Genomic DNA, 26,823 nt, shown 5'->3' with positions numbered 1-26,823 from the left:
GGGCCTTTATTTTTAAACTTGTTTTAAATTTTAAAGAGTGTAGTTGCTTCTAAAGACGTTACCCCTCTGTGGTGCAACTAATAGTGGGCATAGGAGAGTAATAGTAGTTTTAGAGTACTTTGAGTAGTATTTTTTCTCTAATCGTGTTCTTAGATTAAATATCTTCTTGTGTGTGTATATGTAACCCTGAAACACGAATTGACATTTTTCTGACATAGTAAAGCAGATGTGATAGTTGTATATGTCTTGTCATCCTTGAGTGTTTCAGAGTTTCTGTCCGGATAGATGTGCGTCTTTATTAATATTTGTATCAGTAAATCCAGTCAGTGGGCCATTTGATCATATCAAAAGGCAACAACGTGTGCATTAGGGATTGGATTAGAGAAACAACCCCTGTTTTCAAGATACATAGTTAAATAAGGGAAATGAATAATGCAAAGGTATTTTTGTATGTTTAGTGTTATATGAGAGAAGTGCAAGTTGCCATGGTAATAGTTGCACGACTTTTTTGGGTAAATTTTTATTTGATAAGTTTTATGAACTATTATTTGTGATCGATAAATTCAGTCTAACTAGGTTACTACTTTTTGTGTTTTGATTAAGTAGACATAATTTCTTTCTAGATTTTGATGAACTGAAACTTAGATTCCGAGCAGAATCCCTAAAGATGAGGCTATACTGTTCCTGTGAATGGTGCAGATTGATCCAGTAGGCATTCTTTACACAGGCAGTATGAATGTTAAGTGTTTTATTCATTGAAAATTGTTGCATCATAATTATAGATCTTTATAATTTTAGATGCAGATTGTTTCAGAAACCTTGAGTTACTTTTGGTTTCTTTTGCAGATAATCTTCTGTTTGGTGATGAAATCATCACCAACGGTTTCCATTCGTGTGAAAGTGATGAGGATGATAGAGCCTCACATGCAAGTTCTAGTGACTGGACTCCAAGACCACGGATAGGTATGGTTTCACAGTTTAAGAGCTATCTTTTTCAGTATTCTCTTTTTATGTCAACAAAAAATATATTTCTCTGTCCCCTTGTAGCCTGGTGATGAGGTTCTTAGGTGTTTGATGAGATTTAATATCATCCTGGTTTTAGGGAAAGTCTAGTGCTTTGTACTGTTTTTGTTTTAAAATAATCTCTGTATGTAACTTTTTTATTGCTGGTTTCCTGTACTAGAATATAAGTCCCATGGGGGCAGGGATTTCTGACTGATTTGTAGACTGTTTTGTCAGTGCCTAGAAAAGTGCCTGGCACATAGTTTGTCCTCAGTAAATATTTATTAAGTATTTTGATGAAATGAGAAATATTTTGAAGTAGAGCACAGTATCAGATTTTTATACCAAGGTAGTAACATAACCATCTCAAAATGTTTTTTCTTTTAATGTGCTGGGTTTTTTCAAAAATGCCTTGACTGCTTAAACATAGTAATGATTAGTTCATTTTTAGTGTTTATATTTACTGTATTTTTGGTTTTCTCAAGCTAGGAAACTGATCTAAGAAATTTCAGGGTAAAGAATTAAAGTTCAGAACATCAGCATTGTATATGTATCATTTTGGGAGACTGGTTAAGATTAACTTGAAGATTATTACTGGAAAAATTTTAAAGATAGTAAAGTATAGATTTCCTTTTCTTTTTTCTTTATGTCTTTAATGGTAAATAGTATGGGCTTTCGGGACTGGTAAGATCTTTCCTGTGTTGATTTGTAGAACCCTTTTGTACATATTTCTGTCATGTTTATGTTGTATTCTAGATTTTAACCATAGAAATTTAATTCTAGTAGTTAATTAGTTTGACTCTTAAAATACATACTTGGTATTTTATAGCTCTAGGGGCAGGCTCAACTCCTGATCTCTCCCTAATAATCTCTTTGGGATATAGCGTTAGATTTTAAGATGCTGTGAATGAAACACCTTTACAGTGCATTTTTTTTACTCTGCAAAACAGTGTTAAGCATTGCTAATTTCTTACTTCAAAAAATAAATGAGATTTTCAGTTACTTGGAAGTGGATCTGATCTAGTTCTTTTCCCTCTTGATATAGGTCCATATAGTTTTGTTCAGCAACATCTCATGATTGGCACAGATCCTCGAACGATTCTTAAAGATTTACTACCAGAAACAATTCCTCCACCTGAATTGGATGATATGACACTGTGGCAGATTGTCATTAATATCCTTTCAGAACCACCAAAAAGGAAAAAAAGAAAAGATATTAATACAATTGAAGATGCTGTGAAATTACTGCAAGAGTGCAAAAAAATAATAGTTCTAACTGGAGCTGGGGTATGTAAGATGTATAAAACACTAGTATGGGAGGTGGTGTATGTTTTTTCTTAAGCCTTGCCCAATTCAGAAACATTTTTCTGGTGTAGAATTTATCCTTATATGATGATGGGCATTTGTGTTTGGAAACTGCTAAAAAGTGAGTGCAGGAGCAATTACTAAATTGGTTCAGTTTTTTAAAAACCTCTTGATAACCTTAAAAAAGATTCAGGTCTGTTTACTGGCACAGTAGGTAAGTGGAATTAAGGCAAGATTTTTACCTACATTATACCACAACTTCTAAAGAGATGCAGGGAATTTTGCTTGCTTTAAAGTGTGTCAGGGTCTGATCTAGAAATTGGTTATTTGTTTGACCTTCATGGGGAAACAGGGAGCCTAATATGTGTTGGCAAGTAATGCAGTGTTGGAAAGGTAACAGATTCCTACCTCTCCTACATTTTAAATTAAGGTGATGTGATTGTAGTGGGTTGAGATTTTTCATTTGTTCCACTTTAGGTCTCAAATAACTAGTTAGTTAGGCTATTTCATATTGTGTGTTGAATGCAGAATATGTTACATGGTAGCGACCAGGACAGCTGTTGGAGAAAAATCAGTCCTGCTTTCTAACCTTTTGGTTAAGGGAGGGTGTTATTTAATCTTAAATGATCATGAAGAGTAGTTGCACTTTGCTCCCCAATGTGATTTAGGCAAGTTTGTTTTGCTCTCAGGCTAAAGTGGAGTAAATGCTGACAAAATTGTGAAACAAAAGGATAACTTCTGAAGTCCCTATTTGTAATGTCAAGGTTTATTTGTAGAAAAAGCATAGTGTTTAAATCTATTCTTAAAAATTGAAATATTGTACAACATAGTTTTTTAAGGAAAATAAAGAAATTTAGCGTTCTTGAAGTAGTAGCACTCTAACCCAGAAGAGGGATTTCTTTGGAAATAGTTCACTGTGATAGAAATTCTTGCCTGCTTTCTAGTTAAAATAATTTGGAATGGTTTACTTCGTTCTCAATCAAGTTGGAATTGTTTTAATTTGTTGGTTAAATGCTTATAAAGCTTTAAAGTTAGCCTGACTTAAAATTCTTTACCCCATTATGAAAGGAATATGTGATGGATTTAATTATACTGGTTTTCTGAGTGTTTTATTTCTATTAGAAGTTAAAGTAGGGCATTATCTCCATTCCCCAAAAGAAGTTTCAAACTAAAAATATTTTTCAGCTCTTCCCTAATTGTGTGATAAGAGGACTAATAATTATTAAGGTAGCAGTAGAAGATTTAATTGTACAAATTATGCCATGCGTATTTCAGGTTTCTGTTTCTTGTGGAATACCTGACTTCAGGTCAAGAGATGGTATTTATGCTCGCCTTGCAGTAGACTTTCCAGACCTTCCAGATCCTCAAGCAATGTTTGACATTGAATATTTCAGAAAAGATCCAAGACCATTCTTCAAGTTTGCAAAGGTACTACAAACTCTTCTAGTTGTTTCTTTGACCTTCTCTCATGAGAAATTGTTTTGAATGGCAGTCTAGTAAATTGACTATTAGTACTGTGGTGGAGTAAAATCATTGAAATAGTCATTTTAGTCAGAATTCCCTTCTTCCCAGAAGGGACTGTCATTTGCTTTTCTTCGTTTTAGGATTGAGCTTACTTTCAAAGAAGAGGCTATTGCATATTTTTCAAATTTGCACTTCAGTAATGGCCTTTACATTGTCCAGGCTTTTTTAGAGGTTAGTAGATCATATAAAAGTAACATCAGTGTTTTGATTTTGAATATTTTTTATGAATCATAAAGATTATAACATCTGCCTTTGGTATGTTTTTTTTTTGTGTACGCGGGCCTCTCACTGTTGTGGCCTCTCCCGTTGCGGAGCACAGGCTCCGGACGCACAGGCTCAGCGGCCATGGCTCACTGGCCCAGCTGCTCTGTGGCATGTGGGATCTTCCCAGACCGGGGCACGAATCCGTGTCCCGAACCCGTGTCCCCTGCATCGGCAGGTGGACTCTCAACCACTGCGCCACCAGGGAAGCCCTGGTATGTTTTATAGTAGCTAGGTTTTAACACACGAGGATGTGCCTGAGAAATTTGTGATTAGAGGTGGAGAAGAATCTTAGATTGCATTTGAGTCAAGGTTGATCTGTTATGCTCTAGCGTCTTTAGTGCTCCTCTGTTCAGTTCAGAAGCCATTTGCCACGTGGGGCTGTTGAATGCATAAGTGTTCTGAGGTGTTATGTAAGTGTGGAAGACATACCAGATTTTGGAAACCTAGTATAGAAAACATGCAAAATATAAATTCTGTTCTATTATATATATAAATAATGATTATGTGTGTAAATAATAATACTTTGATATTGGGTTATAAATGAAGAAGATTTCACATTGTTAATGTGGTTACTAGAAAATTTGAATTGTGTATATGATTCATATTATGTTTTTATTTGGCAGCTCTGCTCTGGAGTTTAAAGTTTGATGTTACAGTCTTCCCTTGGTATCTGAGGGGGATTAGTTCCAGGATCCCTCAGATACCAAAATCTGAGGATGCTCAAGTCCCTTATATAAAATGGCATAGTATTTGCACATAATCTATGCACATCCTCCCTGTATACTTTTTTTTTTAAATTTTATTTTAGTTTTGGCTGCATCTGGTCTTAGTTGCTGGATCTTCGTTGAGGTTTGAGGGGCTTCTCTAATTGAGGACCGCGGCTCAGTTGCCCTGCGGCATGTGGAATCTTAGTTCCCTGACCAGGGATTGAATGTCCCCTGCATTGGAAGGTGGATTCTTAACCACTGGACCACCAAGGAAGTTCCCTCCCTGTATACTTTAAATCACCTCTAGATTACTTATAATACCTAGTATAGGCATACCTTGTTTTATTTTGCTTCACTTTATTGCCCTTCACATATTCTGTGGGCCTTTTTTGTTTTTACAAATTTGAGGGATTGTGATCAAGTGAGTCTGTAGGTGCCATTTTTCCAATAGCATTTGCTCACTTTGTGTCTCTGTACCACATTTTGGTCATTCACAGTATTTCAGACTTTTTCATTATTTGTTACTGTGATCTGGGATCAGTGATCTTTGTTACTGCTGAGGACTTAGATGATGATTAGCATTTTTTAGCAATAAAGTATTTTTAATTAAGATATGTACTTTTTTTGAGACATAATGCTATTGCATACTTAATAGATTACCATATAGTATAAAAATAACTTTATATGTACAGGGAAACCAGAAAATTCATTTGACTGACTTTACTGGGATAATTCACTTTATTGCTTTGGTCTGGAACCAAACTCACGATGTCTCAGAGGTATGCTTATATGATGTTAATAGTCGCTGGTGCAGCAAATACAAGTCTTGGCTTTTGGAACTTTCTGGTATTCTTTTTCTCTGAATATTTTCAGTCTACAGTTGGTTGAATCCAAGGATGTGGAACCTGCAAATATGGAGGGATAACTATGCATTATACCATACCCAAGAAATTTTATCTTTTTTATTTAAAAAAAAAAGATTTATTTATTTGGGTGTGCTGGGTCTGTAGTTGCTGCGCGCGGGATCTTGTAGTTGCGGCACGCGGGATCTTATAGTTGCGGCATGCAGGGTCTGGTTTCCTGACCAGGGATCGAACCCACGTCCCCTGCATTGGGAGCGTGGAGTCTTTAGCCTTTGGACCACCCGGGAAGTCCCAAGAAATTTTACTTTAGAAGTCTTTTTCTCTATAGTTTAGCTTTATGGAAAGAAACTGTAAAATTGTTGTTGCTAAACTTTAGTATATTTGAAAGGGTCTTTTGTATTACTGGTTATTTTTTAATGTGCATAGAAGTGAAGTGGACCTGAATTTCCATTAAGGGATAACCTCAGCTACTTTCAAATCATGTGGTCTATTTACATACCTATAAGAAGAGCTCTGCCAATTCAGAATACATGGTACTAGCTTAGATTGATGGACTGTCTAAAGAAATAATTTTTTTTTGTGCAAGTGTGCTTATAAATGGGAATTAGAGTAAAATGGGGAAATTATATTAGATTTTCTTGGATATGATTTACTTGCTAGAACTGAAAACTAAATTTGAAAATTTTGTAGGCTACTAAGAAATTTGCATCTTTCCAGTAATCAACTTGAAACTTATAAAAAATTTGGAACTTCATGTATCAGCAGTGATGATGGCCATCTATATCTAGCCTTTAGAACAGACAGCTGGTTCACACTAAATTGAACAAATAATGTAGAGTATCTCTTTTCCTTTGTTACAAGAATATGAATTCATGAAGATTCACTGTTTTTAACATACTGGTGCTAGGGGTTCTACTGCATGACTTTGAACACCAATGAAATGTCACTTAGTTACTGGTTTCTTGAATTGGACCTAGGACACTGGCTCTAGTTATCAGAAATTAACAATTTTTTTTTTTCTGGCCGCGCTGCATGACATGTGGGATCTTAGTTCCCAGACCAGGGATTGAACCCGTGCCTCCTGCAGTCTGCAGTGGGAGTGCGGAGTCCTAACCACTGGACTCCCAGGGAATTCCCCAGAAATTAGCACTTTAAGAAAGGCATCAAGTAACTAGAATTTACTTTGATCTTGCATCTGATTATAAGAGCTTGATTCACTAGTGCATTTATGTAATGCTCACAAGGTTTTTGTTGTAAATTCTTTGTTCTGAGAGGAAACAAAAAACATGCTCAAACTAACTTTTCAGCTTTTTCCCCATTACTTCAGTATATACTAAATTGCCTGACACTTGGGGAAAATGTGGTAACTGAGAATACAAATAGCAAGGTGAGAAAGATTGTAACCTTAGTTGTCTAAGGTATATAATGGGTATTCAGTTTTAGCTTAAACTGGTTTTGACATGTAAGAATCTATAAAAGCAATTAAGAATTATTCTTTTTAGCTTAAACTGGTTTTGACATGTAAGAATCTATAAAAGCAATTAAGAATTATTCTTACAAAGACAAACTATAAAAATACACATAATAGAAATCTAGACAGTGCCTAAGAGAAAATAAAATATCTGAATTGGAGTAAAAATGGCACAGTGTTGATGTGTTACAGTGTACAGATTTCATAGTACCTAGGAGAAGAAAAAGTTGGAGGGGCAGCATGTTTCACTTCTCTATAAACGTTTAAGTTATGGTAGGAGCTAAATAAATAATCTTTATAACTACCACTCATATAGGATTGTTGTACTTCAATTCTTACATTAGGAACTGCCAAAAGGAAAGTACCTAGTTGGTGAAATAGCACTTAAAATAAATAGTAATAGGTAAGAGAGACTGAGTTAATTTTGGTCTAAAAATGAATAGGAAAAAGCTGAAGGACAAATAAGTAAGGACAAAGAATAAAGGATAGTATTTAAAAATGAAGGATGGGGAGAGTATGTAAATATTGTAATATTTTACTGGATTCCAAAAAGAATACATGAGTAAAATAGTCATAACCTAAAGTTTTCTTCCAGTGTCTGTACTAAGGAGAAAGTTAATTAAAAGATGGTAACTTTGCTAGTTATGAGAGAAAATGAATTTTTTTAATTGAAGTATAGTTGATTTACAATGTTGTGTTAGTTTCAGGTGTACAGCACAGTGATTCAGTTATACATATATATGTATCTATTCTTTGAATTCTTCCCCTTATAGGTTATTATAAAATATTGAGTATAGTTTCCTGTGCTATACAGTAGGTCCTCATTGGTTATCTATTTTATATATAGGAGTGTGTATATGTTAATCCCAAACTCCTGATTTATCCCCCCTCCCCTTTCCCCTTTGGTAACCATAAGTATTTTTCTATGTCTGTGGGTCTATTTCTGTTTTGTAAATAAGTTCATTTGTATCTCTTTTTTTAAAAAAATATAAGTGGTATATTTGTCATTGTCTGGCTTACTTCACTTAGCATGATAATCTCTAGGTCCATCTATGTTGCCGCAAATGGCATTATTTCATTCTTTTTTATGGCTGTGTAATATTCCACTGTACATATTTACCACATCTTTATCCAGTCATCTGTTGATGGACATTTAGGTTGCTTCCATGTTTTGGCTGTTGTAAGTAGTGCTGCAATGAACATTGGGGTTGCATGTATCTTTTTGAAGTATAGGTTTCTCTGGATAAATGCCCAGTAGTGGGATTGCAGGATCATATGGTAGCTCTATTTTTAGTTTTTTAAGGAACCTCCATACTGTTCTCCATAGTGGCTGTACCAATTTACATTCCCACCAATAGTGTAGGAGGGTTCCTTTTGAGAGAAAATAAATTTAATAGAAAGCCATGAAAACAGGAAATATTGTGAATTTAGGCATTTTGGAAGGAAAGTTTCTACAGATGTATCAAGCCATTGATTGTATATAACTGAGAAGAAGCAGATTTCATCTACACTGGAAACTCAAAAGTAACGGAGAGGTGTGTGAAAGAGGTAACTGGTTCATGAGAGCAGTTTCTCAACCTGTTGACTCTGGGATGGACAATTCTTTGCTGTGAGTAGCAGTTCTGTGCACTGTAGGATATTTAGCAGCAACCAATGGCCGCCTCCCTTTAAATGCCATTAGCCCCCCACCCCAGTCTTAACAATCAAAAATGTGTCAAGATGTTGCCAAATGTCTCTTGCAAAATTGCTCCCTGTTTGAGCACCAGCATGTTAAGTGCCCCTAGCTTTAGTACCGCTTTGAATTCTTCTACACAAGAACAATTAAGGCCAACATTAAAGCTATATATTCTTGTTCTGAACTGTTGTCCTCTTGCATAATAAGGGTTTAAATTGATAATGAGGTTGTGGTCATGGTCCTGAGGAGTCTAAATTCACTGGTACTGATAAAAATGAGTGGTTTAAGAGTCAGTGAAGGTGAAACTGAGGTTGTATAAAAGAACTTTTTTTTTAAAGGACTGTGTTCAGAGTGTGTAGTTGCTCGCCCATATTGAGTACAGTGAATGTTCTTTCCCTTAAAGTGATAAAATTCAAGAAAAAGTAGAGGGAGAAATATGAACTTCCAAAAACGTATATTCAGTAAATTGTCACTTTATTGATAATGTGCAGATATACCAGATTATGTAGTTATAAAGCTAAGAAATCTCAAAACCAGCTCATTACTTAAAAATCAAAAAAAGCACACACCCCCACCCCCAAAAAAGGCCACAGTCCCATTCACTTGAAGACAGTATGTTAATACTGACTTGTGTAGGTGGATTACATATAAGTGTAGAGTATTATATTTGGGTGTATATTATAAAAATGGGGTCTTTTACCTACTGCTTTGGATTTGTAGTATTTCTGTTTAATAAACTTTCAGATGCTTGAATACTTGATAACGGTCATAGTGTTCATCAAGTGGTCTGCTGTAACTAGTGTTCCTTTTGGATGTTTCCTGCTTTCTGTTATTAAAAAGGTATTGCTCTGATTGTCCTTTCTGGTATGTTTATAATGTTCTTAGGATAAATTTCTGAAAGCAAAACTGCTAAGGGTCCTGATTTGTTTTACCTTATTGCTGCCTGGAAAGCAGGCAGCAATATATACTCCCATCAGAAGTGTAGAAGTGTACAAGAAAACTGATTTAGCATGCCCATGCCCTCTCCCCCACAATAAAAGCCTCCCGTGATACGTTATTAGTATTAAAGTATTTTTTAGAAAGTGTGTGTGTATGTCTGTGTGTTGGTGTGTATGTTGTGTATATGGTTTTAAGAAGAAATTCAAACAGTACACAACAAATGATAGTTGGCCTCTCCCTTCAGTCTTCCCTACCCCTAATCTCTTTCTCAAAGGTTACCATGGTAAAATGTTTCATTGGGTTTCCTTCTAGGAAAAAAAAAAAAATGAGTAAACCTGTTTGTGTGTGTGTAGGGGGGAGAAGTATTGTAAGTTTCTAATAACACTTTAAAAATGATTACCAACAGAATCACATACCCTTTTCTCTACAGTGCTTTTTTCCCATTTAATATCCGTGGAAGTAGTTTCATGGCGGCACTTAGATATACCTCATTTTAAAGAAAAGGCTGCATAGTACTGTTTGATAGTTGTACCCCAATATATATAATCAGTCTCCTGTTAGTGGATATCTAGAGTTGTTTTTAAGGCAGTTAAAACTATCAGTGTAATAAATTAAAAATTAGCATGTTCTCATTAGTGTTCAGTTTTTACTAGTGTAGATGACTGCTTCTTACTACTTGCCATGTGTATATCTTTGAGTTGCCTGTCTGTTCTTAGATTTTTTTTTTTTTTTTCTTTTCCACTGAGATGCTTTTCTTTCTCATACTGATTTGTGAGAACATGCGTTTTTTTGGTTGCCACCTGCAGCTTGTGTATCTTAGTTCCCTGACCAGGGATTGATCCTAGGGCATGGCAGTGAAAGCACCAAGTCCTTAACCACAGGACTGCCAGGGAATTCCCGAGAACATGTGTGGGTTTTTTTTGTTTTTGTTTTTTTATTTATTTGGTTGCGCTTGGTCTTAGTTGCCGCAGGCGGGCTCCTCAGTTGTGGCTCACCAGCTCCTTAGTTGTGGCATGTGAACTTTTAGCTGCAGCATGCATGTGGGCCCTGACCAGGGATCAAACTAGGGCCCCCTGCATTTGGAGCACAGAGTCTTAACCACCAGCCAGCCACCAGGGGAGTCCCCAAGAACATGTATTCTTGAAGAGTGTTTTTACATTAGAGGGTGATTGGAATTCCAGGCTCCACTAATCCCGTGAAGGATGTGCAATGTGAAATATACTTACTAGATTAGTTTTAGTGGACTGATTTGCAATACCTAATAGAAATGGTATTTAGCCTAAAAGAAAAATAGGAAACATGAGGTTGAGGGATCAGAAATTGCGTAGTGGTTAAGAGCTGCACTTTGGCATCAAAACTGGGTTTGAATGATACTTCTGCTACTTGCTAGCTCTTGTGACTTTTGGCGTTACTTCTGTGCTTTGGTTTTTTCATCTGCAAGATGGGGGATACATGTCTACAGGAGGGTCAGCAGACCTTTTTCTGTAAAGGGCCAGGTAGTAAATGTAACCTGCTTTGTGGACCACATGGGAACTCTGTCATACTGTGTTCTTTTCCTTTACAGTCCTTGAAAATGTAAAAACCCAGTCCTCAGCCCATTCTACAGCATTATTATAAAGTGCTGCTGTTATGCCTGTTACTTACATTAAGTAGTAATGAATGCTTGACTAATTGAAGTTCTCTTGTGTTAGATTAGTACAGGGGCCGGCAAATTACAGCCTCAGTCCAAATGTGGCCCGCTGCCTTTTTTTTGTACAGCTTTGAACTAAAATTTTTAAATGGATGGGGAAAAGAATCAAAAGAATAATACTTCACATCATATGAACATTATATGAAATTCTAATATCAGTGATTGTAAATAAAGTTCCACTGGAACACAGCTATGCTCATTCATTGGCCTATTGCCTGTGGCTGCAGATATACTACAATAGAAGACTTGAGTGGCTGCCACATAGACCGTAAGGACAGAGACTGAATGGCCCGCAAAGCCTTAAATACTTGCCAACTGGTGTCCCAGTGTGGAAAAAGTTTGCTGAAGCTTGAGTTCCTTGGGGAAGTCACATGTTTAACAGGAACAAAAGTAGTTAAATTGGTCAGGTGACTTAACTTTATTTTGCAAGTATTGAATAGGTAAGATTTTTAGTAGTCTATGGTTTAGTGGAATGAATGAAACAAGACCAGGGATTATGAGGAGCTTCCTTACCAGGATCAATTAGTTTCACTTATTTTTTGACAGCATGGAGAATGTAAATTCTAGTTTCTTAACAGCTCTACCTACTTACTACCTAGCAAATAGTGGCATCTCAAACTTTGATGAGTCCTTTTAGTTTTGAGGGGCTGCAGTTAACACCCCTGCTTTTGACTGGAATCTCATTCATATTGCTAGAAATTTTAAGAAGCAAGCAAGCAGAGAGCATCTCTGGAGAAAAACCATTATTTCTACATGAAAGCTTACTGGGGCAGATAGTTCTAAGCTTTAGTTTTGGTCACATTGGTTGCCTATGGCCAATTACTGGATTGTTCGCATGTTTCTGGACACTGCTGTGAAAGCAGCCTGTCATTTTAATAGTATTTGAGCCTTTGGTCCCAGCTGTGCTTCCACTCTATTCTAAATGGATCTCTGTGGCAATAATAATGGTCCAGCCCACATGATTGGTTCCTTAATGGGCCTTAAGGAGGTTGAGATTTGGGATGGCCTGTCTTGCTTAGAACTAAAGTGTCACAGTTTCAACATGAAGAATTAATCTATATTTTATCTGAAAGTTGTATCTCCAGTCAATTAGTTTTTAGCAAACTTTCCTTGTTAAGTAAGATCCTGATTTAGGAGTAATTCTATTAAAAAGTCCTTTCAGAGTAATTTTTTTCCCATTATTTCAGATTATATCCCTTAGTTTGAACACAGTATTAAATCTAATGATTCAGACATGGTCCACTACATATTTGAAAGAAAAGAGACAAAGTTAAGTTTCAAATCATCATAAAATGTAGGCTTATAAGATGAAACAAACCCTTCATAAATTATTCCCAACTACAGGAATTGATTGGTAAATTTAAGGACTAAATTTCCCTGAACTGATACGACATGAAGGGAAACTAGAGTGTAGAGCTGAATCTAGTGTCCCACAGGTTTTTGTTCTTCTTACCCTTTTTTTTTTTTTTTTTTTTTTTTTTTCTTTTTCCTTTTTTTTTTTTTTTTTTTTTTTTTTGCGGTACGCGGGCCTCTCACTGTTGTGGCCTCTCCCGCTGCGGAGCGCAGGCTCAGGGGCCATGGCTCACGGGCCCAGCTGCTCTACGGCACGTGGGATCCTCCTGGACCGAGGCACGAACCCGTGTCCCCTGCATCGGCAGGCAGACTCTCAACCACTGTGCCACCAGGGAAGCCCACCCTCCCCTTTTGAAAAGGGTGGGGATAAGGCACACAAAAGTTCATTCCAGGAGGCTGGAGTCCTGGTACTCTGCCCAACCTTTTTCTGGAGGTAGTCAGCCATTTGTTCTTGTGCTGCTTTTGGCGTGCTATTAGCACTTTTCTTACTACTTTAGATCCTATTTTATCTGTTGCCTAGAATATTATAATATTTGTTAAAATACTCTTTTAACAACTGTTTCCAGAGGGGAGGTTTGCAAGGTGCTGGTGTTTAATCCTCTAAATGTATTAGAACAAAGCAACCTGGGAAGAAAACAGTGATTAATAGAGAGCACAACCTAATGGTCCAAAACATAATGTGGCTTTCAGTTTTCTAAAACATTAGCTTTAATAAACTCTTCACTTGTTACTTCTTTCTATATGCATTGTCTTTCTTAAATTGCAAAGTTCATGAACTTTATGATAAAAATTTGAATGAGGCAGAATTCTTGGGTTTTCAGCAGCATATGGACATGGATGTGATAGTCTTTATAATGAGATTTGCGTATTATTTTTACTTAAAAGGTATCCCAGTAGTTTTTTCTAAACTTGAAATATTAAGTAGTTTAGAAGTAGTCATCTAGAATCTTAACTGTCAGACTTTTTTGTATAATGTCAGAAGTGAAGTCCCCTACCCCCATCCCCATTTTATAGATTGTTTGTATCCTTCCTGACTTGATGTTTAAATTAATGTATCTGTATACTTTGCATATACTTCCCGTTTTTGCTTAATAACAAAACAAAAACAAAGCTACACAGTGGTGACTAGCTTGGTTTTTTTTTTCACATATGTCATGGGCCATCTTCCAGGTCAGTGTCTCGAGACCTCCCTCATTCATTTTAATGGCTGCATACTCCACTATAACTGATGTACCCTATTTGTCAGACCAGTCCTCTGTTGATGGACATAAGGTTGTATCTTGTTTTTTTGCTAGCATTGTAATAGGTTAGAGGCTGTAATGAATGGTAAGGAAGTAGGCAGAACTACTACTTCAAAGAAAAAAGAGAAGAAACTTCCTTTGCCATAGTCACTTACTAAATGAAGTTTAATGAAAACACTGTCAAAAGTTGAGAGGACCAAAATTGATACTTTTTCTCTGATCTTTTTGCCATGTGTATATCTGAATTCTTTGTTTTTAAAGAAGAAACAGCATTGAAGCATTATTTGGGGGGAAAAACACACACACAAAATCCAGCAACTCAGCATTCATGAGCAACTCTATACTATACCAGTATGTGCCTGTGCAGTGGAAGGAAAACAATTTTGGTAAGGAATTAAAACTTCAGCTTTAAACTTCCAACAGGTTGATATTTATAATAAATGATGAATCAAAAAAATTTTTAATATTATGTTGACAGTGCCTTTTTTAGTTTTAAAAAAGAAGTCACCATATCTTTGATATCTTTAATTTCAATTTAAACTTTTTCCCTTTTTCCTTACAAAAAAAATCATTTGCAGCCAACAAAAATTAGATATATATTAAGGTATGTATTTCTTCTGACTTTTATTAAAATATCAATTAGCATTTATAAGAGATGTTTGTGGGTCGACTTTATCCTTTTCAAGAGGCCATGTTCACTAATTGCTGAGTTTTACACATATGACAGCAACAATCCTTTCGTAAGTGTGTGTGGCATCCATCTAGATGCTTTGAGATGCTCATGTATTTTTTAATTATCATTGGTGGTTTTGTTTTTTTGTTGTTGTTAAACCTGTGACATTTGTTAACACTTTCATAATCTTTTTTCTGCTTTTTGCGTTATCTAGGAAATATATCCTGGACAATTCCAACCATCTCTTTGTCACAAATTCATAGCCTTGTCAGATAAGGAAGGAAAACTACTTCGCAACTATACTCAGAACATAGATACACTGGAACAGGTTGCAGGAATCCAAAGGATAATTCAGTGTCATGGTTAGTAAACTTCAGGATTGCTTTTTCTGTTACATATTAGTTAGTTTTGTAGGAAAAGTTAGGATTAGAAAAAAGGCTGCCATCCAGGAATGGAGATTAAGCCTTATTGTTGAATCATGTTATCTGATCAATTGTAGATAAATGAAGGAAAGTAGATTGCAAAAATATGAAACCAGAAATATTGGCCTTGACACTTAATTGTACAAAATGTCAGATATTAATGTGCTTTTGGATTTCAAAAGATGCAGCAATTATGTAACATTAAATTCTTTTAAATAACCTTTTTTGATTACAAAAGTAATATTAGCTATGGATGAAAAAAAGATGGCATCTTTAGGAAACCAAAGGAACTGCTGAGTAGTTCAGATGTAGGCTTAAGAAATTTGAAGACTAAATCTAAAACAAGTATGAACAGACCATTTTCTTATGTATCTAAACTGTTTTTTGAAACACAGCTGTTAAGCTAAGGTAATACAGTTGTAACCTTCCAAGTCTGCAGTTTTAGTCCTGGAGGAGTTGGTATATTTTATTAAAAGAGTAGCTTTAGGAAGCATCATTATATCAGCATCTCTCTCATGGAGTCTCTTAAAAATTTTAAAGTCACTAGCTTTTCTGTTGTCAAGCTTACATTATAACCGTTATTGAAGAAATGGAAAAATTTCTTTAATAAAGCATATATTTGTTGGTTGTTTTTAGGTTCCTTTGCAACAGCATCTTGCCTGATTTGTAAATACAAAGTTGACTGTGAAGCTGTACGAGGAGATATTTTTAATCAGGTAATTTATCACCCATATCTTAGGAACTGTGCATGTCTCTGATCTGTTTCTTTTACCTCAGTCCTTTTTCTCTGGAAGTATTTATGTGGTACAGAAACATCCAGGAAAACAAATATTAGTTACCATTGGGAATTCCAGAGAAATACACAAAAACCTTAAGTTAAAAACATTGCTACATAATCTCTTGATTGATGAAGTTGACTACCTAATATATAAGCCTAAAATAAAAACCCAGATCATTAAGTGTGGTGTTACTTAACATTAGTTTTTCTCCTTACTCTCCCTTTTTAAAAGTGCCTGTCAGATTCATTTTGTAAAAAATATTTCATGTACGCTCATTTATCAAAAAATACAGGAAAATATGGCAGAGAATAAAAACCATCCAGAAATAAATTCTGTATGCTTAGTTGCATATATAGTTAATCATATAATTATGAGAAGATAGCATATTAAAATGGAATCGTATTTTACAGACTTTAATTTTTTAAAAGTTAAGTCTCATCTGTGTACATATATACACATGCTGCTTTTTCCTCTTAATATATAATGGACTCTTGAATATCAAATGTAGGTCTATACAGATATAATAGCAGCATACACAGATAATAGCACAATTGTATTTCATTGTATGTTAATAAACTTAACGGGTCATTGATAGTTGATGTTTAGGTTTAATCCAGTTTTCCCTGCTATTTATCCACAGCTTTTCTGTTTTCTTTGATAATTTTGAAATGATTTCTTGGGAAGTGTGGAAATGTTGACTCTAACTCGGGCTTGCCCTTCTCTTTCCCACCTCAACTAAAATCTGGAACATGCAGGTGGTTCCTCGATGTCCTAGGTGCCCAGCTGATGAACCACTTGCTATCATGAAACCAGAGATTGTCTTTTTTGGTGAAAATTTACCAGAACAGTTTCATAGAGCCATGAAGTATGACAAAGATGAAGTTGATCTTCTCATTGTTATTGGGTCTTCCCTGAAAGTAAGACCAGTAGCACTAATTCCGAGTAAGTGGGTGATGATTTTTTTTAGAGAACCATTTCTGTATATTTTGCCATGGGTTGTGGGTCTGTAGAGTAGACCCCAATGATATTATTCTGTTTTTTGTTCAAGAGTGGTGAAGAGCCGGACTTTTTTTTTTTTTTTTTTTTTTTGGGGCTGCGTTGGGTCTTCGTTGCTGCACGTGGGCTTTCTCTAGTTGCGGTGAGCAGGGGCTACTCTTCATTGCTGTGCGCGGGCTTCTCATTGTGGTGGCTTCTCTTGTTGCGGAGCACTGGCTCTAGGAGCACAGGCTCAGTAGTTGTGGCTTGTGGGCTCTAGAACACGGGCTTAGTTGCTCCACGGCACGTGGGATCTTCCCAGACCAGGGCTCGAACCCATGTCCCCTGCATTGGCAGGCGGATTCTTAACCACTGTGCCACCAGGGAAGCCCCCAAACTTTAATTTTTTTAGGTGACAATATTCTTGCTCAGGAAGATTGGTTAATCTGACATTTCAGTGGGGCAAGAGGGCTTTCAAAACAGAAGTAATAACAAGGGGAAACAGTTCAACTTAAACTTTTCAGTGGAATGTGCTTTAATGTGGCAGGAGTTAGCATGAGCTAATTTTACATATACTGAGGAAACATTAAAAATAATCTGTATTTTTAGTCTTAATTTGAGTAGTTAATCTTTCAAATGTAATTGATTTTTGGTCCAGTAAGTTCAGATGTATAGCTTGATAGATGTGTAACGTACTCATGTAGAATAGAATTTTGGGGCTCACAATGATTGGTTTGTTTTTGTAAGAATAACAGTCATGCCTTGTCAATCATTGTATGTGGATCAGCTCTACCCACAAGGGTGTTCATGTGTATAAAAATGCTCAAAAATAATTTAAGTCCCTATTATTCTCAGGAATATTTCTTTACTCCATGCTCCCATACTCCTTTTTTTCTCCCTCTAATGAGCAAGCAAGGGGGAGGAAGATAGAGGTACTAATTTAGTAGCATCATTTGTGCCATAAAAGTGAGGGAAGGAGGAGAGGAGAGTATATCAAACCCTTAACTGGAGAATTAAAATTGGACCCCCATACCAGCAAACAGATAGAGCAAACTGCTGGAAGAAACAGAGTTAAACGCTCCAATTCTGCATCTTTTTCCTAGCCCACATGTAGTGGCTTTAGCAGTTTAACTCAGCCTTCCTCAAGTAGCTGTGAAATTCTGTTAAAGTAGATTATAGGACAATTTGTAACAAAAAAAAAGAAAATTTAATGTATAATTTGCATGTTATTTTTTTCTATTTAAATGTGAGGCAGAGAACTTCTTCCAAGTTTCCTGTGGGGTAGTAAAACGTGTTGGTGATAGGCAAAGGTACTTCTAAAAAATGTAAGACATTGGTACATAATAGTGGAGAACAGACTGGTATGAATTTGCACATATCAGAAGCCATTTTAGTAGAATAACTATTACCTATACTGTGCCAAGAACTCTTCTCTGCATATTAACTCAGTGCTCACTGCAGGCTGTGGAGAAGTACTGTTATTACCCCATTATACAGACAAGGAAATTGAATACAGAATTAAAAGTGAGGCGATTACCCAGAGGTAACCAGGTGACAGGAGCAGAACCTGAAATTTTGCTGCCTATCTGTTTACTTGATAGTTTGATGGTATGTAATAGCTTGGTTGAATACTAGAGTTGGGTGTCTTCTTTGGTATTGGGAGCATATTAGATTTTTTTTTTTTTGGCCATGCCTCAGGTCTTGCAGGATCTTGGTTCCCTGACCAGGGATAGAACCCTGGCCGTGGCAATGAAAGCGCAGAGTCCTAACCACTGGACTGCCAGGGAATTGTTAGATTTTTACATAGTGCATTTCTTTTGGTTTTATTAGTGTACCTCCTTTCCTTTCTCTAATTCTTACTTTTTTCACCCTATTCTTAGGTTCCATACCCCATGAAGTGCCTCAGATATTAATTAATAGGGAACCTTTGCCTCACCTGCATTTTGATGTAGAGCTTCTTGGAGACTGTGATGTCATTATTAATGAATTGTGTCACAGGTTAGGTGGTGAATACGCCAAACTTTGCTGCAACCCTGTAAAGCTTTCAGAAATTACTGAAAAACCTCCACGAACACAAAAAGAATTGGCTCACTTGTCAGAGTTGCCACCCACACCCCTCAATATTTCAGAAGGCTCAAGTTCACCAGAAGGAACCTCACCAGCAGATTCTTCAGTGATTGTCACTCTTTTAGACCAAGAAACAAAGAGTAATGTTGATGATCCAGATGCGTCTGAATCAAAAAACTGTGTTGAAGAAAAATTACAGGAAGTACAGACTTCTGCTAGGAGCGTTGAAAGTGTTAATGAACAGTTGGAGAGTCCGGATTTGAAGAATGTTGCCTCCAGTACTGGGGAGAAAAATGAAAGAACTTCAGTTGCTGAAACAGTGAGAAAATGCTGGCCAGCTAGACTCGCAAAGGAGCAGATTAGTAAACGGCTTGATGGTAAGAAAGGCTGTTGAAACATTTTGAAGGTTATAATTATTCTAAAGAAATATTTGTAAGAAGTGAGCCATTTTGGCAGGCTAGTTAGGGGAATTTTATGCGGCTAAATGTAATAGTTGATTGTGTTTAGAGAAACTGTAAAGTTGAGATTTTAAGCCAGAAAAAGCTAAAACGGTATCTTCCATAATATGGGGGAAAAGTGGTGTGAAAGCATGCTCTGTACCTTGTGTTTCTCTAGGGAATGAGAAGGTAAGCATTTAATTGGGAAATACTGAGTGCTCTGCCATTTTCTGGTGAGAGCTTTAGCTAGTAGAAATGATTGAGATTTGGGTACTTACTGTGGGGCAGTAGTGACTTCACATTTTCTGATTTTAGTATCCTGAGGCAGGAACTATTACTACTCTGGTACAGGTGGGAAACCGAGGACCATAGAGGTTAAGTACCCCAGGCAAGGTAATGACTAGGGTGTGGAAGAACCAGGTGGATTCTGGGTTCTCTTAACCATTAGGTCATGTTGTTTCACATCTAGAAAACAGCTGGTTCTTCACCACTGAGTATCAGAAATACCATCTACCCTGTTTTGACACAGGGGAAGTCTTTTTAAAAAAATAATTAATTTTGGCTGCATTGGGTCTTTGTTGCTGTGCACAGGCTTTCTCTAGTTGCGGCGAGCGGGCTTCTCATTGCGGTGGCTCCTCTTGTTGTGGAGCACGGGCTCTAGGCGCATGGGCTTCAGTAGTTGCAGCACTAGGGCTCAGTAGTTGTGGCGCACGGGCTTAGTTGCTCTGCAGCATGTGGGATCTTCACAGACCAGGGCTCAAAGCCGTGTCCCCTGCATTGGCAGGCGGATTCTTAACCTCTATCCATAAGTATTAACATAAGTGAAATCACTTTCTACTTTTTGAAACCATTTATGACCAAGTATTAATCAAACAGAAACTTGTGCTCTTAGATGCGACAACTTTGTACAGCTTAAAACATTAAGTCCCATTCCACTTATTATACATGGTGAAAACTGACAAATTTGAGACAAATGTATTAAGTGTTGTAATCATTTGCTCTAAATAAATTTTAGTTCAGTTGAATAAGCCTTTGGGCATTTTCCATACAGCAAGTTCTGGAGACACTGATCAAGCTACTGATATTTGTGTATATAATTACAAAAATAGGTGAATGAGAAAAAAATAGGTGATATTTTAAAAGGTTTATGCTACTTGGAGGGCACTAGGTTATTGAAGGCTTTCTAAAAAACCTGACTTTGGTCTTGAACTGTAATTAGGGAAAGTCTACGGGGGGGAAGCTAGAAAGAGCATAGAAGAATACTTACGCTTTCAAATGTGGCAAGTGTCAGAAGTAGAGAAATTACTGTTGATTTAGTCAGGTAAGATAAGTCTCTATCATACACAAAGTCTCCCTACGCACTGGCAGCATTCTCTGGCTGTCTTTTTGACAGATGGGTCAAACATACAAAACTCTGCCCCAGGAAATTGGTATTATACCTTGGTTTTATTCTACCAGTTTAGACCTTTAAAGGTACAGGCTTTGGAATTAGACTGAGTTGTCAGATCTACTTCTCTCTCATAGCATTTGAAAAGATAACGGATGTAAAGAGTGTAAAACTTAACATTTTTAGTGGTTAAAACCAAACAACAGCTGGACTTTACTCATTTTAGTTTGCCACTGTTTGTTGTGAGGTCGAGGCAGAAAGGGAGGAATTGGAGCATATAGGAAGTCGAGAATGAAAAGGAGGAAGTTGGAGCATATAGGAAGTAAAATGTAAATGTCTTGAGGGTTGCCAAGAGGGCAGAAACAGACAGGTATAGGGTATGTCCACTGAGAAATAGATGATTCCGTTCTTCAGGGGAGGCCAGAGCAGAAAGAATTTTTTTTTTAATATATTTATGTTTTTGGCTGCTCTGCACGGCATGCAGGATCTTAGTTCCCCCAGCAGGGATAGAACCCAGGCCCCCTGCATTGAGAGCAGAGTCTTAATTTAACCACTGGACTGCCAGGGAAGTCCCTGAAGTGTTCTTTTTGTAAACATGGCCTAACCTATAGAAAGGAAAGGGCAGGAGAGCCATGTGCTGCGACCCTTTAACAGACTGAGGGGATGTGATTCAAAGGACATGGCCCTAATTAGAAGCACCAGGTGGGGTTTTCTTTCTCCAGTCACTGAAACACAATGGAATAAGTGGTTTCCATGCTACAACACATAATAGGTGAGAACTGGGTCATGATGGGGTATAAAAAAGCTTGAAAGTCATTTTGAAGAGAAACGTTTGGTAGATGTTATGTCACTCCAGATAAACTATGCAGTTAGGCTTTTGTGAGTCAGTCTGGGATATGGTGCAATAAATATAACACGGTGTGATAACAGACTTAAGTCAGAAGGTACTTGGTGCTTGTGAATATAAGGGTATAAAACATTTCATCATTAATGTTTAAGGTTCCTACCCATTCACTTACATCAAAATGTAAACAAAAGCAGGGAATACTTCTTACCATCGGAGGTCAAATCTTATACTGCGAATGCTAATTTGGGAGGGAGTTGGGAAAGAAAGCTTAAAAGGCCAGCGCTAGATCAGTGCTTCTCACACTTTAACGTGATAGGACTCTTGTAAAAATAGATTCAGAGGGTGGGTGGTGGGCTGGATACTTCATTTCATTTCATCAAATCTGTTCAAAGGGAGTTTCATTGAACGTGGCTGTCTACATTTTTTTCATACTTGCCTCATAGGGTTGTGAAAATTATTTCATATCCAGATGAGGAAATTGAGGCACAGAGAAAACTCCCAATTTACAAAGTTGATGAGTGGCAGAACTAAGATTTTCATGCAGGACTGAGTCTATAGCTTGTGTTTGAGAAACTACAGTAATAGCCTCTAGTAATGATACTCAGGTAAAAGGCTAAAAACTACACTTTATTCCAGACAGCCCACTCAGACCAAGTCTTAGAAAACTGGAAATAATCCACTTCTCTCTTATTACTGTGTTTCAGGTAATCAATATCTGTTTTTACCACCAAACCGTTATATTTTCCATGGTGCTGAGGTATATTCAGACTCTGAAGATGATGTCTTATCCTCTAGTTCTTGTGGCAGTAACAGTGATAGTGGAACATGCCAGAGTCCAAGTTTAGAAGAACCTATGGAGGATGAAAGTGAGATTGAAGAATTTTACAATGGTTTGGAAGATGATGCTGATGTTAATGAGAGAGCCGGAGGAACTGGATTTGGAGCTGATGGAGGTGATCAAGAGGCAGTTAATGAAGCTACATCTATGAAACAGGAAGCAACATGCATTAACTATCCATCGAACAAATCATAATGTAATATTTGTCCAGGTACAGGTACAGGAATTGTTCCACCAGCATTAGGATCTTGAGCATGTCAAATTGAATGTTTACTTGTGAACTCAGTAGAGCAAGGACACCAGAAAGGTATATTATTTATAGACTGGTAAAAGTTTTTTTCCCCCATGGGTAATTTTTAACTTACTTATTTCTGTGCTTATACACTCAAACACTAACTCTTTTTTTAAAACAGAAAGGTACCTAAGTATCTTTAATCAGCTGTTGGACAAGACTTTCTTTTAAAGGTTCATTTGTATGATACATCCATATGTATATATAATTTTGTTTTTGCCTAGTGAGGTTCAACATTTTAAAATTTTCAAAAAGCCATTGGAATGTTAAATTAATGTAAAGGGAACAGCTAATCTAGACCAAAGAATGGTATTTTCACACTTTTCTTTGTTAACACTGAATGGTTTGAAATCCTCATTCTCTGTTCCGCTAAACTTTTGATTCTTTATAGCACAATTACCTATTTTCAAACACTGGCATTTTCCAGAACTTGTGGCAGCTAACTTTTAAAAATATCTCATGACATGCAATCTGAGTAGAAGGAAGTCAACAATATGTGGGAGAGCACTCAGTTGTCTTTGCTTTTTAAAGTGAGACTTGGTGCTAACAGTTTCAGGAATATTGTATTTGTTCAAATGAAGATGGCTTTTGTACTTCCTGTGGCCATATAGTAATCGTCTATATTGGCTTATAAAACTAACCTAAAAAACAAATAAATGCTTTGGAAATGTTTCAATTGCTTTAGAAACAATAGTGCCTGCCTGAGTCCCCTTAGTTTCGAGAATATTTGCCATTGTTATTTAAATATACCTATCAATCTCCATAGGTATTAAACTGCCAAGATGTGAATCTGCAAAGCCTTTATGAATCAATAATAATGGTACTTCAACTGGGGGGGAGAGTGTAGTATTTTGGACTGTTACCTCTCCCCCCACTCCCCATAAATGAGAGCAGCAGACCCCCTGATTACAGTTTCAAAGCCAGTAAGTACATGTTTCCTGTTGGGAGGATTTGGTGTGTAATAAACACCAAACAACTAGCCTAGTACTATGGAGATGAGCGTGGTGTAACTTGGAATAGCAGAATAGTTAATTAAACTAGTTCTTATAACGTATTTAAAAGCTTAGCCTGCCTTAAAACTAGAGATCAACTTTTTCAGCTGCAGAAGCTTCTAGCCTTTAAAAAACAGTTCATACTTTATAAAATTGCACAGTAAGAATTTATTTTGCAGACCTTTCCCCCAACATTGCTTTCAAATAAAGTATTCCTGTGTTGCTTTAGTATTTATTACAGTTTAACAAAAAGGGTTTGAAATATAGCTGTTCTTTAAGCATAAAGTACCCAGCTAGGACCGTTACTTCCAGAGAAAAGAATTTTATTGAATGGCCATTTCCCTACCTGAAAGATGTCTCAATCTGAATTTGACTACACTAAAGAATGCAGTATATTTAGTTTGCCATTTGCATGATCTGTGTTTGTGCTATAGATAATATTTTAAATTGAAAAATTTGTTTTAACTTATTTTTACAGTGAAGACTGTTTTCAGCTCTTTTTATATTGTACATAGTCTTTTATGTAATCTACTGGCATATGTTTTGTAGACTGTTTAATGACTGGATATCTTCCTCCAACTTTTGAAATACAAAACCAGTGTTTTATACTTGTACACTGTTTTAAAGTCTATTAAAATTGTCATTTGACTTTTTTCTGTTTAAGGTATAAAATTTTGCAGCTTTTGTACAGCTTTGAGGGCTATATATTAGATGCTTTCTTCTCATACTACATTTCTTCATTTAATTTATATCTATCAGTGTCACCAGAACAGTACTTTGGCAATGAATGTTCTGGTTGTAGCAACTGGTGCATCACCAAACGTTTCAAAACTAATATTTCAACCATTCTAGGCCAGGAGCCTCAGGCCCTGCCTTTTCCCCTCCTTTAACCCTGCCTAAGAATAACTAACTTGACGTATGAAGATTTGACAAAGGACCAGCACTTTGAACTCATGTGCTGTAATCCTGTGTCCAAACACAAGGAGTGGACAAAAAATGACTCTAGACCATATTTGGTATGAACTTTCCTACTATTCAAGAGGGCAGGAACACGCCCCTTACAAAGAGGTAATGAATAAATCTTGACTGGCAGGTTCCTGCTCTCAGGTCGCTTACCTTCCTTCCCCAGCAGACTTTTGAAGTAAATGTAAAAACAAGAAAACCCCTCTGCCCCTGTGTATTCTTGTTTGCACTAGAAAAATTACCTGTAAAACCCCATCCACAGATGTTATAAAAATAAGAAACAGTGACATCATTCCATATATGCACAAAATGGAAAAAGAAGTCAGGTAGTTCACACCTTAAAAAGGAGGGTACGTGGTCGTTTTAAGTAATCAAGTACCTGGCAAGACCTGATTTAATTAAAGCCATGTATTCAATGCTGTTTCCACTTCCCTTGGTTAATGCATCATATATTCCACTGGTACAATACCCTAATTAATGGCACATGGTTTAATTAGCATCTGCCTTACAGCACTATTTGATAAATTTTATTTGAAACAAGTCTCAACTCCTAGACATAATCAAAAAGCTCTTCCGACTCCTTAAAAATGAACAGTCAGCCTTGGGATGTTAGCAGAAATGGGGAGAAATGGTCTAATGACTCCTCTTTTTAAGTGCCTCCCAACTGGGATTAAAGATCACTGGGAAATTTCTGAAAGTAACCTGAGCATCACCTCTTACAGGTGACATTTAACAGGCCTAAGGTGGGGCTTGCACATAGTATTAAGAAGTAGCCCCAGGTGATTCAAAAGTATAGTAAGGGTTGAGAAGGGAAAGGAGTTGGGGAGTTCCCTTCTGCATTTAACACTCCATTCCCGGGGGCTGGCCTAACAGGGAAGGTAAGGCAGACTTACATAAAACAAACAGACTATTCCCAATTTATCTCTAGAAGTGTTAGCGGTGTAAGAGTGGGCAGCTACTGAACTATTCAGAAAGGAGAACAAAACTCTATAATAAGGAGTTTGGATGTGGCCCAAGTGCAAAACAGGCTGGGGATTGGGAAGAGGCTGGGAGCAGGGCTACTCGCCCGTGCTTTCAGAGAGCTCACCATATGCGGAGGAAGACTGTCTTCTACATGTTACACTTCATCAAAAGACTTGCTTAAACTAAATGCAGTGAAGATCATCTACAGTGCAAAAAAAAAAAAAAACCAAACCTGTTAGAAATAACCCTAATGAATGGTCCTTATGAGTAGGCCCTATGTGAAGGCTGGAGCTCTTAATTTAGGTCTCTGTTTTGAAAACTACATTCTGGTTTTATTTCATGCCAACTTAAAGGCGTGTCTTGGTTCTACTGCCTTCTCAATCAGTCTGAACAATGGCTATTGGTTAAAAGTACTACTGACTTAAAACAGGGGAGCTAAAAACATACAGTTGCTCTTACAAATAGGTCTGTGTGGAGGCCAAGTATTTTCAAAAGTTTAGCCAACTCACTAATCATGGTCCTTATAATTTAATGAACTCAGCATTTGCCTACTTTCTAATCTATAAAGCTCGGTATTTTTGTTGCTTTTTAATAAGCAAATGGCAATTTGAAAAATCTTCAGTGGTATTTTAATTTTCTACCATGAATCTCCCTGCTGTTAATTCTACTGTAGGTCTGCAGCAACAGAAACAGGAAAATATCAGACTTACCCAAATTATGCTTTGTACTGTTGTGTTCCCAGGTAAGACGTCAGGCCCTTGTTAAAATATTTGTTAAACGAACTCCACCTGTATTAATCCAAAGTGGCTGCTATTTCACAGGTGAGCTTCATAGCAAACAGGTTACTAAAAAAAAAACATCTGATACGTAACATTTAGTTTTCGATGTGAATAATCAATATTCTCAAGGAATGGATGTGCAGAGAAACAGTATAATAACAGATACATGGAAGAATTTTCATTGGGAAAAATGTACTTTAAGGAAAATTATTAGGGCTTGTATCTATAGAAAGACACCTATGGTCCACCAAAGTGAAGTTAAACTACTGAAAAGTACAGGCATCCATGGGACTTCCCTGATGGCACAGTGGGTAAGAATCCACCTGCCACGGGTTCAGTCCCTGGTCTGGGAAGATCCCACATGCTGTGGAGCAA

At 36.8% G+C, this 26,823-nt stretch overlaps 1 protein-coding gene and 1 long non-coding RNA gene across 3 annotated transcripts; one reads left to right on the top strand and one right to left on the bottom strand.

The window, feature by feature from the left end:
• Window positions 1–850: 850 nt before the first annotated feature.
• SIRT1 (sirtuin 1) lies at window positions 851–24,403 on the top strand. Of its 2 annotated transcripts, XM_024765504.1 has the most exons (8): window positions 851–963; window positions 2,048–2,289; window positions 3,583–3,735; window positions 14,922–15,069; window positions 15,766–15,845; window positions 16,664–16,850; window positions 18,764–19,327; window positions 22,326–24,403. In XM_024765504.1, exons 2-8 carry the CDS (start codon window positions 2,077–2,079, stop codon window positions 22,652–22,654), a joined length of 1,674 nt encoding a protein of 557 aa, XP_024621272.1. In that variant the 5' UTR covers window positions 851–963; window positions 2,048–2,076; the 3' UTR covers window positions 22,655–24,403. The 2 variants fall into 2 exon arrangements, with proteins under 2 accessions (XP_024621272.1, XP_024621273.1); XM_024765505.1 differs by lacking the exons at window positions 851–963; window positions 2,048–2,289 and adding an exon at window positions 14,296–14,420 and having other exon boundaries at window positions 3,623–3,735.
• On the bottom strand, window positions 22,348–26,823 carry LOC112413532 (uncharacterized). Its single transcript, XR_003005991.1, has 3 exons — window positions 26,380–26,823; window positions 25,794–25,871; window positions 22,348–22,472 (listed from the first exon to the last, which is right to left on the bottom strand). It is a non-coding gene; the product is annotated as an uncharacterized LOC112413532 (long non-coding RNA).

This window comes from Neophocaena asiaeorientalis, unplaced genomic scaffold, assembly GCF_003031525.2.
Source record: "Neophocaena asiaeorientalis asiaeorientalis breed wild unplaced genomic scaffold, Neophocaena_asiaeorientalis_V1.1 scaffold31, whole genome shotgun sequence".
Lineage (NCBI taxonomy): Eukaryota > Metazoa > Chordata > Mammalia > Artiodactyla > Phocoenidae > Neophocaena > Neophocaena asiaeorientalis.
The sequence above is the reverse complement of the archived record's forward strand: the minus strand, read 5'-3'. Positions and strand labels throughout refer to the sequence as shown.

What these genes read in the sequence shown, in the direction of transcription:
- SIRT1 (XM_024765504.1), top strand. Translation starts at nt 2,077, where the DNA reads ATGATTGGCACAGATCCTCGAACGATTCTTAAAGATTTACTACCAGAA. An exon ending in TAGTTCTAACTGGAGCTGGG is followed by an intron (nt 2,290 to 3,582) that starts GTATGTAAGATG and finishes TGCGTATTTCAG; the next exon opens with GTTTCTGTTTCTTGTGGAAT. An exon ending in GATTAGTAAACGGCTTGATG is followed by an intron (nt 19,328 to 22,325) that starts GTAAGAAAGGCT and finishes ACTGTGTTTCAG; the next exon opens with GTAATCAATATCTGTTTTTA.